Genomic DNA, 16,283 nt, shown 5'->3' on the forward strand with positions numbered 1-16,283 from the left:
GCGTCCTCCGATACACAACCCAACCAAGCCGCACTGCTTCTTAACACAGCGCGCATCCAACCCGGAAGCCAGCCGCACCAATGTGTCGGAGGAAACACCGTGCACCTGGCAACCTAGGCCAATTGTCCGTCGCCACACGGACCTCCCGGTCGCGGCTGGTTACGACAGAGCCTGGGCACGAACCCAGAGTCTCTGGTGGCACAGCTGGCGCTACAGTACAGCGCCCTTAACCACTGCGCCACCCGGGAGGCCTCACGTGGGTGATTGAAAGATGAACTGAGGTCCACACTCCAGTCCAGTTGGTGGTGGTAATGCATCTTAAAGTTGGTTGCCAACTGCCATATAAAGTCCGAAGTGGAAGAAGCCTGAAGGAGGAGAGATTACTAGAAACAAACTCTGTTTTATCTGTGGAGTAGAGGATCTTGTGCATTTCAGGTAAAATAACAACCCAATGTTTATATCCCAGGACAAATTAGCTAGCAACAGCAAGCTAGCTAAATTGCCATAAATGTTTAATGCTTTTCAACCGGTCTCCAAATTAATATAGTTGGTTCAGAGTTAATTTGATATTTCAACCTGCGTGTTCTGATCGCGTCTAGTGTGGGTGGACAAAATCCACATGCGGACGCCCGGTGCAGTCAGCATGTTAGACTTTCTCCCAAGAGCATCAGATGAAATATGAGTGACTGAATCATCAACTACATTCTGTTAGCATTCAAAATGGTGGAGCTGGGAAATGTCTTTGAACTGACGTCCTGGTCTTTTTCAGTGTGGGGAAGGATTCTTTGTCAAGAATGGCCGCTGTGCAGGTATGTAGATCTGTCTGGCAGAGTATAGATGGAATATAACAACATTTACAATATAGTAAAACATACAGATTAATACATTACGTTCTGCTCGCTCTCTCATTCTCGCTCCTCTCTGGTCCTCTCTGGTCCTCTCTCCTCTCTGGTCCTCTCTGGTCCTCTCTCCTCTCTGGTCCTCTCTGGTCCTCTGCTCGCTCCTCTCTGGTCCTCTCTATCTCTGCAGGTATATGAGGGCAGTGAATGAGATGCCTTGAAGCAAAAGAAAAAAATATGCCTTGTCATCAAGATAATGTATACTGTCGAAGACCAATGACACTCCATATTGTTTGTCATTTGAACTAGTAGATTATCTCTGTTTTGCTTCGATCTTTCATAAGTGTCATCTTCTCTGTACCTTATTGTTCTACTTTTCTTAGTTTTTCTTGACAAGTCAAACTGTTCCCCTTTGCTCTTTTCTTTGTTTTAGAATAATTAACCCTAATAAATCAATACAACAACATTAATGGAATCCAACAATCTTTTCAAAGCACAAGATCTTATCCGGAATCAATTATTCCCATACCTTTTCCATCCCTCCATCTGACCCTTCTCCCTCACACTGCCCCCCCCCCCAACCCCTCTATTCACCCTCCCCTTGTCTCACTACCTCATGCCTCACTACCCCTCCCTTCTCCCTCACCAACCACCCTGGCCCTCCCCTGCCCCGTGCCAGACAACAACTAGTGAATCAGACTCTCTTTCAAGAAAATATTTAGTTGATGAAAATATTTTATCAACCAAATGTTTGTTGGGGATGAAATCCTTAACACCCCCCTCCTTAACCCTCCCCCAGACAACAACGAGTGCAAGCAACAGAGTGGGCCCCCAGTGTGCCCTAAGAGCCGTCCAGTCTGCATCAACACCTACGGCCACTATAACTGTGGCCCCAGGAAGACATGTTCCAGGGGCCACAAGCCCACCAAGGACGGGAGGGCATGTGTGGGTGAGTAGAGAGGGATGGAGGGGACTGATGATATGCCTGGTGCTCTCCTCCCTCGTTCCCTCTCCTTTTACCTACCAACAGTACCCACTCGTTACTACCCTCAGACTAACCCTAGACAGTACCCACTCGTTACTACCCTCAGACTAACTCTAGACGGTACCCACTCGTTACTACCCTCACTAACCCTAGACGGTACCCACTCGTTACTACCCTCACTAACCCTAGACGGTACCCACTTGTTACTACCCTCACTAACCCTAGACGGTACCCACTCGTTACTACACTCACTAACCCTAGACGGTACCCACTTGTTACTACCCTCACTAACCCTAGACGGTACCCACTCGTTACTACCCTCACTAACCCTAGACGGTACCAACTCGTTACTACCCTCACTAACCCTAGACGGTACCCACTCGTTACTACCCTCAGACTAACCCTAGACGGTACCCACTCGTTACTACCCTCAGACTAACACTAGACGGTACCCACTCATTACTACCCTCACTAACCCTAGACAGTACCCACTCGTTACTACCCTCAGACTAACCCTAGACAGTACCCACTCGTTACTACCCTCTTTCTCCATCTCTCTGCAGCTGTAGCTCTGTTCTTCCAGGGGGTCCGCTCTTCCTCACCCCGGCCGGGGCCCCTCCTCTCTGGGCTCTCCCTCCTATTTCTACTGGCCCTCTCCATGGTCTGAATGGAGATAGGAGGCCCCTCAGTCACATGCCTCCATGGGGATTGCTTGACTGAGTTCCAAATGGTAGCCTGGTCAATCCCTATATCGTGCACTACTTTTGACAACAGCCCTGGTCAATCCCTATATCGTGCACTACTTTTGACAACAGCCCTGGTCAATCCCTATATCGTGCACTACTTTTGACAACAGCCCTGGTCAATCCCTATATCGTGCACTACTTTTGACAACAGTCCTGGTCAATCCCTATATAGTGCACTACTTTTGACAACAGCCCTCCCATGGACTCCAATGATGCTCCAGGAGTGTCAAGGTCCTACCGGATGAACTTTGACATGTATGATGCTAGAAGGAGTGACCCTTGATCCCTCAACTCTGGACAACTATACACTTCTTTTTTTTTGGGGGGGGGGGTCAGCATGCTCAGTTGGACCAAATAGTAAGGCCTTTGGCAATCATTATGTGTGATGGTCTGGAGCATCAGAAGGTGAATGGAACGTTTAGGCATGTTGTCTGTAACAGTTTGAAAACGGTGTGATACTGAATGTAATCTCGGAAACCCAGATCGAAAATCTCACATAATTACATCAGATGCTTGATTAGGTTCTGGGGAGAGAGAGAAGATACTTACCAGACTAGAGAAGTCATTTCAACGTCTATTCCACTGAAATGACATGGAATTCAAAACCAGTGTGTACCCAGTGGGTATTTCCTTGACAGTGAGAAATAATGACATGTTAAAATGGAGTGATGGAAGAGCAGTAGTTATTTATTAAAGTTCTTCTTATCATGAGTATCAAACAACAACAACAAGCATTATGAAGGTTTCAGTTCTCTACTTTTATGAAGGTTCCAGTTCTCTACTTTTATGAAGGTTCCAGTTCTCTACTTTTATGAAGGTTCCAGTTCTCTACTTTTATGAAGGTTCCAGTTCTCTACTTTTATGAAGGTTCCAGTTCTCTACTTTTATGAAGGTTCCAGTTCTCTACTTTTATGAAGGTTCCAGTTCTCTACTTTTATGAAGGTTCCAGTTCTCTACTTTTATGAAGGTTCCAGTTCTCTACTTTTATGAAGGTTCCAGTTCTCTACTTTTATGAAGGTTCCAGTTCTCTACTTTTATGAAGGTTCCAGTTCTCTACTTTTATGAAGGTTCCAGTTCTCTACTTTTATGAAGGTTCCAGTTCTCTACTTTTATGAAGGTTCCAGTTCTCTACTTTTGCATAAACATGTCCCAGATGAAAATAAAAAGGCAGACGCTTCACATCAATAATTAATGACATTTTGGCAGTTTATGGTTCTTTGGAGGAGGGTTTGTGTAGCAAAAAAGGAAGGAGTGTTTGTGCGCGTGCAGGAAGAATTGTTCATGTGTACCCAGTGGTGCAGGCTTTTGTTCCAGACCAGCACTAAAACACCAAGACTGAAGAACACTATGTTAAAGGATGCTACATAGTCTATACAGGTAGCTGTGTATTTGCATAATCATGATCTAGGAGAGCTGGTGGTTCAGCACTGAAGACAAGAGGTTAGCTGGGCTGTGGAGTGTTTGATACCAAGCTGCATCATGACACTGACCAGTGGATGGTACCTGAGCCATTTATACAGGCTAAAATATATGTCTCTGGATGGAACGAGCTGCATTCATCTGTTTGCTACTATCAGCCAATCCATGTGGTTTACATCTCAGCCGAGCTGTGTAGTGCTGCATCCCAAATGGCTCCCTACTCCCTATATAGTGCACTACTAGGGCCCAGGTCAGAATTAGAGCACTATATAGGGAATAGGGGGCCATTTGGGAAGTACCTTAGATCTCTTACAGTACGTGTCTGGGTCGTGGGCCTATTCACAAGACAGCAAACGGCAGAAAACCAACTGAAACAGTAGAGGGACTACCTGAAACGTGTTCAATAAGAACTGTTTTCCCTGGTTCAAACGCTTCACTACGATGTGCACTAATGAATACAGGTAGGTGTGTAGTAGTCCATCATCGTTCCATATCAAATGACACCCTAGTCCCTATCTTAAACACTACTATCTTCAAACACAGTGCACTACTTTTAACCAGAGCCCCAAACTAGTACACTACTTTTAACCAGAGCCCCAAATGAGTGCACTACTTTTAACCAGAGCCCCAAGCTAGTGCACTATCGGAGGACTTGTGTCCCAAATGGCTCCCTATATAGTGTCTTTTTTACCAGGGCCTGAAAAAGCTGCCATTTGGGACGTAACCAAATTGCAATTTTAAATCGTCAGTATTCCCAACGTTGATAGATTCAGCTTGATCTGCTTCGGTCCATGTGGTTCAGTTGCAATCGAATGTTCGGTCGGTTAGCTCAAGTTTGTTACGGTCAGGGCCATTGTGGTTGCGGTAGGTGAGGCGTACCCAGCCCACCAAGCACTGCTGTCGGGTGGTTCTCTAAGGGACCAGGGTTGTAGAGCTCCAGGGATCAGGGGGGTAGAGGTGCCGTGGACCCAGTCACCGAACACTGTGGTTGGGTGTAGCGTTCCAGGGACCGGGGAGGTGGCGAGGAGGGTGACATGTACCCGGTCACCGAGCACTGCTGCCGGACGTAGAGCTGGAGCCTGAGCAGGAGCCACTGGAGCCTCGGTCCTCATAGATGGAGATCTCTATCTGGACAAGATAGGGTTAAAGGAAGGAACACACTCCGATAGGGAGGGTCTATAAGGAGGGTCTGGTTCTATAAGGAGGGTCTGGGTCTATAAGGAGGGTCTGGGTCTATAAGGAGGGTCTGGGTCTATAAGGAGGGTCTGGGTCTATAAGGAGGGTCTGGGTCAATAGGGAGGGTCTGGGTCTATTACGAGGGTCTGGGTCTATAGGGAGGGTCTGGGTCTATAGGGAGGGTCTGGGTCTATAAGGAGGGTCTGGGTCTATAAGGAGGGTCTGGGTCTATAGGGAGGGTCTGGGTCTATAGGGAGGGTCTGGGTCTATTGGGAGGGTCTGGGTCTAAAAGGAGGGTCTGGGTCTGTAAGGAGGGTCTGGGTCTATAGGGAGGGTCTGGGTCTAAAAGGAGGGTCTGGGTCTATAAGGAGGGTCTGGGTCTATAAGGAGGGTCTGGGTCTATAAGGAGGGTCTGGGTCTATAGGGAGGGTCTGGGTCTAAAAGGAGGGTCTGGGTCTGTAAGGAGGGTCTGGGTCTATAGGGAGGGTCTGGGTCTATAGGGCGGGTCTGGGTCAATAGGGAGGGACTGGGTCTATAAGGAGGGTCTGGGTCTATAACGAGGGTCTGGGTCTATAAGGAGGGTCTGGGTCTTTTGGGAGGGTCTGGGTCTATAAGGAGGGTCTGTGTCTATAAGGAGGGTCTGGGTCTATAAGGAGGGTCTGTGTCTATAAGGAGGGTCTGGGTCTATAGGGAGGGTCTGGGTCTATAGGGAGGGTCTGGGTCTATAAGGAGGGTTTGTGTCTATAAGGAGGGTCTGGGTCTATAGGGAGGGTCTGGGTCTATAGGGCGGGTCTGGGTCTAAAAGGAGGGTCTGGGTCTATAAGGAGGGTCTGGGTCTATAGGGAGGGTCTGGGTCTATAAGGAGGGTCTGGGTCTATAGGGAGGGTCTGGTTCTATAGGGAGGGTCTGTGTCTATAAGGAGGGTCTGGGTCTATAAGGAGGGTCTGGGTCTATAGAGAGGGTCTGGGTCTATAGGGAGGGTCTGGGTCTATAAGGAGGGTTTGTGTCTATAAGGAGGGTCTGGGTCTATAAGGAGGGTCTGGGTCTATAGAGAGGGTCTGGGTCTATAGGGAGGGTCTGGGTCTATAGGGAGGGTCTGGGTCTATAAGGAGGGTCTGTGTCTATAAGGAGGGGCTGGGTCTATATAAGGAGGGTCTGGGTCTATAAGGAGGGTCTGGGTCTATAGGGAGGGTCTGGGTCTATAGGGAGGGTCTGGGTCTATAAGGAGGGTTTGTGTCTATAAGGAGGGTCTGGGTCTATAGGGAGGGTCTGGGTCTATAGGGCGGGTCTGGGTCTAAAAGGAGGGTCTGGGTCTATAAGGAGGGTCTGGGTCTATAGGGAGGGTCTGGGTCTATAAGGAGGGTCTGGGTCTATAGGGAGGGTCTGGTTCTATAGGGAGGGTCTGTGTCTATAAGGAGGGTCTGGGTCTATAAGGAGGGTCTGGGTCTATAGAGAGGGTCTGGGTCTATAGGGAGGGTCTGGGTCTATAAGGAGGGTTTGTGTCTATAAGGAGGGTCTGGGTCTATAAGGAGGGTCTGGGTCTATAGAGAGGGTCTGGGTCTATAGGGAGGGTCTGGGTCTATAGGGAGGGTCTGGGTCTATAAGGAGGGTCTGTGTCTATAAGGAGGGGCTGGGTCTATATAAGGAGGGTCTGGGTCTATAGGGAGGGTCTGGGTCTATAGGGAGGGTCTGGGTCTATAGGGAGGGTCTGGGTCTATAAGGAGGGTTTGTGTCTATAAGGAGGGTCTGGGTCTATAGGGAGGGTCTGGGTCTATAAGGAGGGTCTGGGTCTATAAGGAGGGTCTGGGTCTATAGGGAGGGTCTGGGTCTATAGGGAGGGTCTGGGTCTATAGGGAGGGTCTGGGTCTATAAGGAGGGTCTGGGTCTATAAGGAGGGTCTGGGTCTATAGGGAGGGTCTGTGTCTATAAGGAGGGTCTGGGTCTATAGGGAGGGTCTGGGTCTATAGGGAGGGTCTGGGTCTATAGGGAGGGTCTGGGTCTATAAGGAGGGTCTGGGTCTATAAGGAGGGGCTGGGTCTATAAGGAGGGTCTATCCAATACACACACACTGTACAAGATCATTATTCTTGGGAGCCCACGTGTACTGTTGACTCTTCATCTCTTTCTCCCTCTTTAAATCTCATACATGTGTACTGTTCACCCACTCTGTCTATATTGTTTTTCTTAATCTCTCTCCCCCAATATTGCTTTATCTGTCTCTCTCACACACACACACACACACACACACACAGAGCAGCAGTAGTAGCTGTAAGGATACGACCCTCATGCCCCTCTCAATGGGGTCAGTGATGAGTAGACCTCGCGGGGCGTAGATCTTCTCATTCTGCTCCTGGATGTACCTGCCTATCTTCTTCAACACCTGGGGGAGATTGAGAAAGAGGGGGGAGGAAAGGGAGAGAAAGAAATAACAAAAGAGGGAGACAGTATGACAAAGTAAGGAACATACACGACCGTTCAACAGTTTGGGGTCACTTAGAAATGTCCTTGTTTTTGAAAGAAAAGCTTTTTTTCTGTCCATTAAAACAACATCAAATTGATCAGAAATACAGTGTAGACATTATTAATGTTGTGAATGACTATTGTAGCTGGAAACGGCAGATTTTTTATGGAATATCTACAGAGGCGTACAGAGGCCCATTATCAGCAACCATCACTCCTGTGTTCCAATGGCACGTTGTGTTAGCTATTCCAAGTTTATCATTTTAAAAGGCTAATTGATCATTAGAAAACCCTTTTGCAATTATGTTAACACAGCTGAAAACGGTTCTGATTAAAGAAGCAATAAAACTGGCCTTCTTTAGACTAGTAGAGTATCTGCAGCATCAGCATTTGTGGGTTCAATTACAGGCTCAAAATGGCCAGTAACAAAGAACTTTCTTCTGAAACTCGTCAGTATATTCTTGTCCATGCAAGAAATTGCCAAGAAACTGAAGATCTCGTACAGTGCTGCGTACTACTCCCTTCACAGAACAGTGCAAACTGGCCCTAACCAGAATAGAAAGAGGAGTGGGAGACCCCGGTGCACAACTGAGCAAGAGGACAGTCCAGTTGTGGCCAAGTGTTTTGAGAATGGCACAAATATTAATTTTCACAAAGTCTGCTGCCTCAGTTTGTATGATGGCAATTTGCATATACTCCAGAATGTTATGAAGAGTGATCAAATGAATTACAATGAATTGCAAAGTCTCTCTTTGCCATGCAAATGAGCTGAATCGCCCCCAAAAAATTCCGCTGCATTTCAGCCCTGCCACAAAAGGACCAGCTGACATCATGTCAGTGATTCTCTCGTTAACACAGGTGTGAGTGTTGACGAGGACAAGGCTGGAGATCAATCTGTCATGCTGATTGAGTTCGAATAACAGACTGGAAGCTTCAAAGGGAGGGTGGTTCTTGGAATCATTGTTTTTCCTCTGTCAACCATGGTTACCTGCAAGGAAACACGTGCCGTCGTCATTGGATATTGCTGGATATTGCTGCCAGTAAGATTGCACCTAAATCAACCATTTATCGGATCATCAAGAACTTCAAGGAGAGCGGTTCAATTGTTGTGAAGAAGGCTTCAGGGCACCCAAGAAAGTCCAGCAAGCGCCAGGACCGTCTCCTACAGTTGATTCAGTTGCGGGATCTGGGCACCACCAGTACAGAGCTTGCTCAGGAATGGTAGCAGGCAGGTGTGAGTGCATCTGCACACACAGTGAGGCAAAGACTTTTGGAGGATGGCCTGGTGTCAAGAAGGGCAGCAAAGAAGCCACTTCTCTCCAGCAAAAACATCAGGGACAGACTGATATTCTGCAAAAGGTACAGGGATTGGACTGCTGAGGACTGGGTTAAAGTCATTTTCTCTGATGAATCCCCTATCCGATTGTTTGGGGCATCCGGAAAAAAGCTTGTCCGGAGAAGACAAGGTGATCGCTACCATCAGTCCTGTGTCATGCCAACAGTAAAGCATCCTGAGACCAGTCATGTGTGGGGTTGCTTCTCAGCCAAGGGAGTGGGCTCACTCACAATTTTGCCTCACAACACAGCCATGAATAAAGAATGGTACCAACACATCCTCCGAGAGCAACTTCTCCCAACTATCCAGGAACAGTTTGGTGACGAACAATGCCTTTTCCAGCATGATGGAGCACCTTGCCATAAGGCAAAAGTGATAACTAAGTGGCTTGGGGAACAAAACATCTATATTTTGGGTCCATGGCCAGGAAACTCCCCAGACCTTAATCCCATTGAGAACTTGTGGTCAATCCTCAAGAGGCGGGTGGACAACACAAAAACCCACAAATTCTGACAAACTCCAAGCATTGATTATGCAAGAATGGGCTGCCATCTATGTGGCCCAGAAGCTAATTGACAGCATGCCAGGGCGGATTGCAGAGGTCTTGAAAAAGAAGGGTCAACATTGCAAATATTGACTCTTTGCATCAACTTCATGTAATTATCAATAAAAGCCTTTGACACTTATGAAATGCTTGTAATTATACTTCAGTATTCCATAGTAACATCTGACAAAAATATCTAAAGACACTGAAGCAGCAGACTTTGTGAAAATTAATATTTGTGTCATTCTCAAAAAGTTTGGCCCCGACTATGCATTAGAGTGTCTAGTTTGAGAAACAGACACCTCACAAGTCCTCTACTGGCAGCTTCATTAAATAGTACCCGCAAAACACCAGTCTCAACATCAACAGTGAAGAGGCGACTCCGGGATGCTGGCCTTCTAGGCAGAGTTCCTCTGTCCAGCCTCAACATCAACAGTGAAGAGGCGACTCCGGGATGCTGGCCTTCTAGGCAGAGTTCCTCTGTCCAGTGTCTGTGTTCTTTTGTCCATCTTAATCTTTTATTTTTATTGGCCAGTCTGAGGTATGGCTTTTTCTTTGCAACTCTGCCTAGAAGGCCAGCATCCCGGAGTCGCCTCTTCACTGTTGACGTTGAGACTGGACAGAGGAACTCTGCCTAGAAGGCCAGCATCCCGGAGTCGCCTCTTCACTGTTGACGTTGAGACTGGACAGAGGAACTCTGCCTAGAAGGCCAGCATCCCGGAGTCGCCTCTTCACTGTTGACGTTGAGACTGGACAGAGGAACTCTGCCTAGAAGGCCAGCATCCCGGAGTCGCCTCTTCACTGTTGACGTTGAGACTGGACAGAGGAACTCTGCCTAGAAGGCCAGCATCCCGGAGTCGCCTCTTCACTGTTGACGTTGAGACTGGACAGAGGAACTCTGCCTAGAAGGCCAGCATCCCGGGGTCCCCTCTTCACTGTTGACGTTGAGACTGGACAGAGGAACTCTGCCTAGAAGGCCAGCATCCCGGAGTCGCCTCTTCACTGTTGACGTTGAGACTGGACAGAGGAACTCTGCCTAGAAGGCCAGCATCCCGGAGTCGCCTCTTCACTGTTGACGTTGAGACTGGACAGAGGAACTCTGCCTAGAAGGCCAGCATCCCGGAGTCCCCTCTTCACTGTTGACGTTGAGACTGGACAGAGGAACTCTGCCTAGAAGGCCAGCATCCCAGAGTCGCCTCTTCACTGTTGACGTTGAGACTGGACAGAGGAACTCTGCCTAGAAGGCCAGCATCCCGGAGTCCCCTCTTCACTGTTGACGTTGAGACTGGTGTTTTGGGCCTCAAGTTCTACTATGTGGTTCTACTGTGGTCGTACTGTTTCTACTGTGTGGTTCTACTGTGGTCGTAATGTGTTTCTATTGTGTGGTTCTACTGTGGTGTTCTACTATGTGGTTCTAGTGTGGTGGTTCTACTGTGTGGTTCTACTGTGTGGTTCTACTGTGGTTATATTGGGGTCTTACTGAAGTTATACTGTGTTTATATTGTGGTCTTACTGAAGTTATACTGTGGTTATATTGGGGTCTCACTGAAGTTATACTGTGGTTATATTGGGGTCTCACTGAAGTTCTACTGTGGTTATATTGGGGTCTCACTGAAGTTCTACTGTGGTTATATTGGGGTCTCACTGAAGTTCTACTGTGGTTATATTGGGGTCTCACTGAAGTTCTACTGTGGTTATATTGGGGTCTCACTGAAGTTCTACTGTGGTTATATTGGGGTCTCACTGAAGTTCTACTGTGGTTATATTGGGGTCTCACTGAAGTTCTACTGTGGTTATATTGGGGTCTCACTGAAGTTCTACTGTGGTTCTATTGTGGTGGTGTAGCCCGGTCTCACCTTCTCATAGCGTGTCTCCATACAGAGGAAGATGAGGTAGGCTGTAGCGCAGGCCAGACATCCCTCCAGGTAGGACTGGCCTCCCATCTTCTCTGCCTCCGCATAGTAGGTATTCAACCTCTTCACGGTGTCCTCAAACAACGGCCGCTCAATCTGACAGAGAGACACTCAGTTAGCGGTCTTTTCAGCCATGTGTGTGTGTGTGTGTGTGGTGTGTGTGTGTGTGGTGTATGTGTGTGGTGTATATGTGTGTGGTGTATGTGTGTGGTGTATATGTGTGTGGTGTGTGTGGTGTATGTGTGTGGTGTGTGTGTGTATGTGTATGTGTGTGGTGTGTGTGTGTATGTGGTGTGTGTGGTGTGGTGTGGTGTATATGTGTGTGGTGTATGTGTGTGGTGTATATGTGTGTGGTGTATGTGTGTGGTGTGTGTGTGTATGTGTGTGGTGTGGTGTGTGTGTGGTGTGGTGTGTATGTGTGTGGTGTGTGTGTGTATGTGGTGTGTGTGGTGTGGTGTATGTGTGTGGTGTGTATGTGTGTGGTGTGTGTGTGTGTGGTGTGTGGTGTGGTGTGGTGTGTGGTGTGTGTGGTGTGGTGTGTGGTGTGTGTGGTGTGTGTGGTGTGGTGTGTGTGGTGTGGTGTGGTGTGTGGTGTGTATGTGGTGTGTGTGGTGTGGTGTGGTGTGTGTGGTGTGGTGTGGTGTGGTGTGTGTTGTGTGGTGTGTGTGGTATGGTGTGTGTGTGTGGTGTGTGTGTGTGTGTATGTGGTGTGTGTGGTGTGGTGTGTGTGGTGTGTGTGTGTATGTGGTGTGGTGTATGTGGTGTGTGGTGTGGTGTGTGTGTGGTGTGTGTGTGTGGTGTGGTGTGTGTGGTGTATGTGTGTGGTGTGTGTGTATGTGGTGTGGTGTGTGTGTGGTGTGGTGTGGTGTGTGTGTATGTGGTGTATGTGGTGTGGTGTGTGTGTGGTGTGGTGTGGTGTGTGTGGTGTGTGTGTGTATGTGGTGTGTGTGTGTGGTGTATGTGGTGTGTGTGGTGTGGTGTGTGTGTGTGGTGTGGTGTGTGTGTGTGTGTGGTGTGTGTGGTGTGTGTGTGTGTGTATGTGGTGTATGTGTGTGTGGTGTATGTGGTGTGTGTGGTGTGTGGTGTGTGTGGTGTGTGTGGTGTGTGTGTGTGGTGTATGTGTGTGGTGTGTGTGTGTATGTGGTGTATGTGGTGTGGTGTGTGTGTGGTGTGGTGTATGTGGTGTGTGTGGTGTGTGTGTGGTGTGGTGTGGTGTGTGTATGTGGTGTGGTGTGGTGTGTGTGTGTGTGGTGTGTGTGTATGTGGTGTGGTGTGGTGTGTGTATGTGGTGTGGTGTGGTGTGTGTATGTGGTGTGGTGTGGTGTGTGTATGTGGTGTGGTGTATGTGGTGTGTGTGTGGTGTGGTGTGGTGTGGTGTATGTGTGTGGTGTGGTGTGGTGTATGTGGTGTGGTGTGTGTGGTGTGGTGTGTGTGGTGTGGTGTGTGTGGTGTATGTGGTGTGTGTGGTGTGGTGTGGTGTGGTGTGGTGTGTGTGGTGTGGTGTATGTGTGTGTGTGGTGTGTGTGGTGTATGTGGTGTGGTGTGGTGTGGTGTGTGGGTGTGGTGTGTGTGTATGTGGTGTGGTGTGGTGTGTGTGTGTGGTGTGGTGTGGTGTGGTGTGGTGTGTGTTAGACTACCCACCCTGCTCTCCAGCTCAGAAGGGAACTTGGTCTGGAAGCGGCAGGTGGTCCCATCACTGTAGTCTCTCTGCAGGAATACCTTGTTGGCCAGAGATGCACTGTGCCTCAACTCTTGGAGGTTATGGAACTACAGGACACAAACACACATAAGAGCGCGCACACGCCCACCCACCCATATTTGGGGAGAGAGAGAGGAGAGAGAAAGGAGTGTGAGGAAGAGAGGGGGAGCGAGAGAGAGATTGTGGATAGAATTCTAATATGGATTAACTTTCTGGTTCTGAGGAAGCAGTGTGTATGACTCACCATGAGAATAAAACTAAACTGCTCATTCGCTCTCTCTCTCACACACACACACTCTCTGTTCAAGAGGTAATGTATACAAACAATGGCTGATGTAGTCTTTAGGGGTCTACGATGATAGAGGAGAGGTGTTCAATCAAAGTCTGTCTGGCGGTCCGTTGGATCACAGCCCAGATACACTCTCTCTCCTCTCTCTCTAACTGGTCTTCTCTCTCTGTAGCTCTCTCTCCTTCTCTCCCTTCCCCTCTCTCTTTTCTCTCCTTTCCCTCTCTCTTCTCTCTCTCTCCTTCTCTCCCGTCCCCTCTCTCTTCTCTCTCTCTCCTTCTCTCCCCCTCCTCTCTCTGTAGCTCTTTGTCTACCTCTCTCTCTCTCTCTCTCTCCTGACCATGCACACTGCTACAGCAGCCGGATCATGGAATTGAGCCAAGAGAAGAAGGCCCAACATCACAGAACAGCTCACAACAAATCAATCTCTGTAAGAGCAGGGTTAGAAGGCTCAATAGATCAACGATGGCACCAAATGATCGTCCCCCCCATAAAGAAGCTCGATGTCCATAGTTGTGGACTTAGCCGTTTAGGCATGGGGGGGGGGGGGGGGGGGGGGGGGGGGGGGGTGTAGGCCAGTCTAGTTTCTTGCTTTGGGAAACTAGTTTAGGCTGTTATGGTTCGTCAAGCTTGTTTCCCCAATGTGTCGATGAATGAAAGGCAATAAAAAGGGCAGTTGGACCGAATAACGGAAATGAAAAGATCCGTGAAAACACGGAGATTTTCTCTCCTTGACCTCAATGGGTTGCTGTCCACGGTGCTGATATCTCTTTAGTAGGTTTCAGCACTAGCACGGGCCAGCCTGCCTATACCGGATTAACGGCGGAACTCTAGAGACAAAAAAATAAGAGCTCTGCTTTCACCAAAACAGCTTAACGGCGCGAGGATTGCTTGTTTATCCCTGTTCTCAAGCACAAGTTGTAGCATAGGCTACACAGCCCTGTAAAATGCCGTTCGTGCTACAAAGAGAATTCCTCTAACTAACCTCTATTCAGGCACGTAACCTCCCGACGCCTTTAATATGTTAATATAATGATATAGGGATTATATGATATTCACATGCCATGTCGGTCAGGGTGACCGAAGAATTGTTAAAATGACAAGGCTTCCATTTCAAATCAAAGCAGATGATTTATTTGCCAAAATGAACCTGCCTGCATGACACGTGTGAGCAAATGTTATATTCGAAATGAACTTTTTATACGTAAATAAACAACTGTTGTGTTGATTTCTATTGATGCTGGGTAACAGAGATTGAAGTGATTGTATGCTACACAATATTTTCTATCATAGGGCTAACCTTGCTGTTACTGACAAACGCCATTCAAACGGTTCAGAATATAGGTTACAACCGTCTCCACAAGGCTACCTGCTCACATGGAAGACAATACAACCACATGCCCATAGAGGTAAAGGGAAAGACATAGGCTGAAGAAGACGATAGATTAGTCTATTCATTCTCACCTCTGTCGCCATGTTTCCATCTGACGGCGTTAGGCTACTAGGACGAGTCCCGGAGCTCAAAGCGCTTTACTGGGACACGGGGACGAGTTGGAGGGCGGGAGGAAGAGACAGAGGGGGAGGAGAAGAGGATGAGAGGAGGGGGTGGGGCAGAGAGCGGCGGGGGTTGGGAGGACCTCACACGAATGGGTAGGGCGCGGGGCGTGGTCTATATATCATTGCGTAGCACTAGTGTACAGTCGTGGCCAAATGTTTTGAGAATGACACAAATATTAATTTCCACAAAGTTTGCTGCTTCAGTGTCTTTAGATATTTTTGTCAGATGTTACTATGGAATACTGAAGTATAATTACAAGCATTTCATAAGTCAACTGTTCTGCCTGTGATTATTATTATTTGAACATGCTGGTCATTTATGTATGAACATTTGAACATCTTGGCCATGTTCTGTTATAATCTCCACCCGGCACAGCCAGAAGAGGACTGGCCACCCCACATAGCCTGGTTCCTCTCTAGGTTCCTTCCTAGGTATTGGCCTTTCTAGGGAGTTTTTCCTAGCCACCGTGCTTCTACACCTGCATTGCTTGCTGTTTGGGGTTTCAGGCTGGGTTTCTGTACAGCACTTTGAGATATCAGCTGATGTAGGAAGGGCTTTATAAATACATTTGATTTGATTTGATTTGAACCAAACCTTTTCTGTAGTTGTGGATCAGACCTGCATAAATAATAAGTGTCAAAGGCTTTTATTGACAATTACATGAAGTTGATGCAAAGAGTCAATATTTGCAGTGTTGACCCTTCTTTTTCAAGACCTCTGCAATCTGCCCTGGCATGCTGTCAATTAACTTCTGGGCCACATCCTGACTGATGGCAGCCTATTCTTGCATAATCAATGCTTGGAGTTTGTCAGAATTTGTGGGGTTTTGTTTGTCCATCCGACCTCTTGAGGATTGACCACAAATTCTCAATGGGATTAAGGTCTGGGGAGTTTCCTGGCCATGGACCCAAAATATTGATGTTTTGTTCCCCGAACCACTTGGTTATCACTTTTGCCTTATGGCAAGGTGCTCCATCATGCTGGAAAAGGCATTGTTCTTCACCAAACTGTTCCTGGATGGTTGGGTGAAGTTGCTCTCAGAGGATGTGTTGGTACCATTCTTTATTCATGGCTGTGTTCTTAGGCAAAATGTTGAGTGAGCCCTCTCCCTTGGCTGAGAAGCAACCCCACACATGAATGGTCTCAGGATGCTTTACTGTTGGCATGACACAGGACTGAGTGCTCACCTTGTCTTCTCCGGACAAGCTTTTTTCGGGATGCCCCAAACAATCGGAAAGGTGATTCATCAGAGAAAATGACTTTACCCCGGTCCTCAGCAGTCCAATCCCTGTACCTTTTGCAGAATATCAGTCTGTCCCTGA

General features: G+C 47.9%; 2 protein-coding genes across 3 annotated transcripts in view; one reads left to right on the top strand and one right to left on the bottom strand.

Moving 5' to 3' along the window:
• Positions 1-1,305, top strand: part of LOC109885607 (cartilage acidic protein 1-like) — a 10,474-nt gene extending 9,169 nt beyond the window's left edge. For both annotated transcript variants that reach the window (XM_031811134.1, XM_031811133.1), the window contains 2 exons: positions 770-809; positions 1,030-1,305. In XM_031811134.1, the coding sequence (XP_031666994.1) occupies positions 770-809; positions 1,030-1,037 (48 nt within the window). In that variant the 3' untranslated portion in view covers positions 1,038-1,305. The remainder of the gene's footprint in view (positions 1-769; positions 810-1,029) is intronic.
• A 1,931-nt stretch (positions 1,306-3,236) lies between these two features.
• Positions 3,237-15,025, bottom strand: LOC116358877 (golgin subfamily A member 7B-like). Its single transcript, XM_031811139.1, has 5 exons — positions 14,868-15,025; positions 13,060-13,185; positions 11,362-11,514; positions 7,444-7,545; positions 3,237-5,117 (listed from the first exon to the last, which is right to left on the bottom strand). The coding sequence occupies exons 1-5, from the start codon at positions 14,877-14,879 to the stop codon at positions 5,034-5,036; spliced, it is 477 nt and encodes a 158-aa protein (XP_031666999.1). The 5' UTR covers positions 14,880-15,025; the 3' UTR covers positions 3,237-5,033.
• Positions 15,026-16,283: the final 1,258 nt, after the last annotated feature.

The sequence above is a fragment of the Oncorhynchus kisutch genome, unplaced genomic scaffold (genome assembly GCF_002021735.2).
Source record: "Oncorhynchus kisutch isolate 150728-3 unplaced genomic scaffold, Okis_V2 Okis01b-Okis20b_hom, whole genome shotgun sequence".
Lineage (NCBI taxonomy): Eukaryota > Metazoa > Chordata > Actinopteri > Salmoniformes > Salmonidae > Oncorhynchus > Oncorhynchus kisutch.

Excerpts from the sequence above, each read along its gene's own strand:
- LOC116358877 (XM_031811139.1), bottom strand. Across the intron at positions 7,546-11,361 it reads TGGAGACACGCTATGAGAAG|GTGTTGAAGAAGATAGGCAG; the intron begins GTGAGACCGGGC and ends AATCTCCCCCAG. Across the intron at positions 5,118-7,443 it reads TTGAGAGGGGCATGAGGGTC|ATAGAGATCTCCATCTATGA; the intron begins GTATCCTTACAG and ends TATCTTGTCCAG.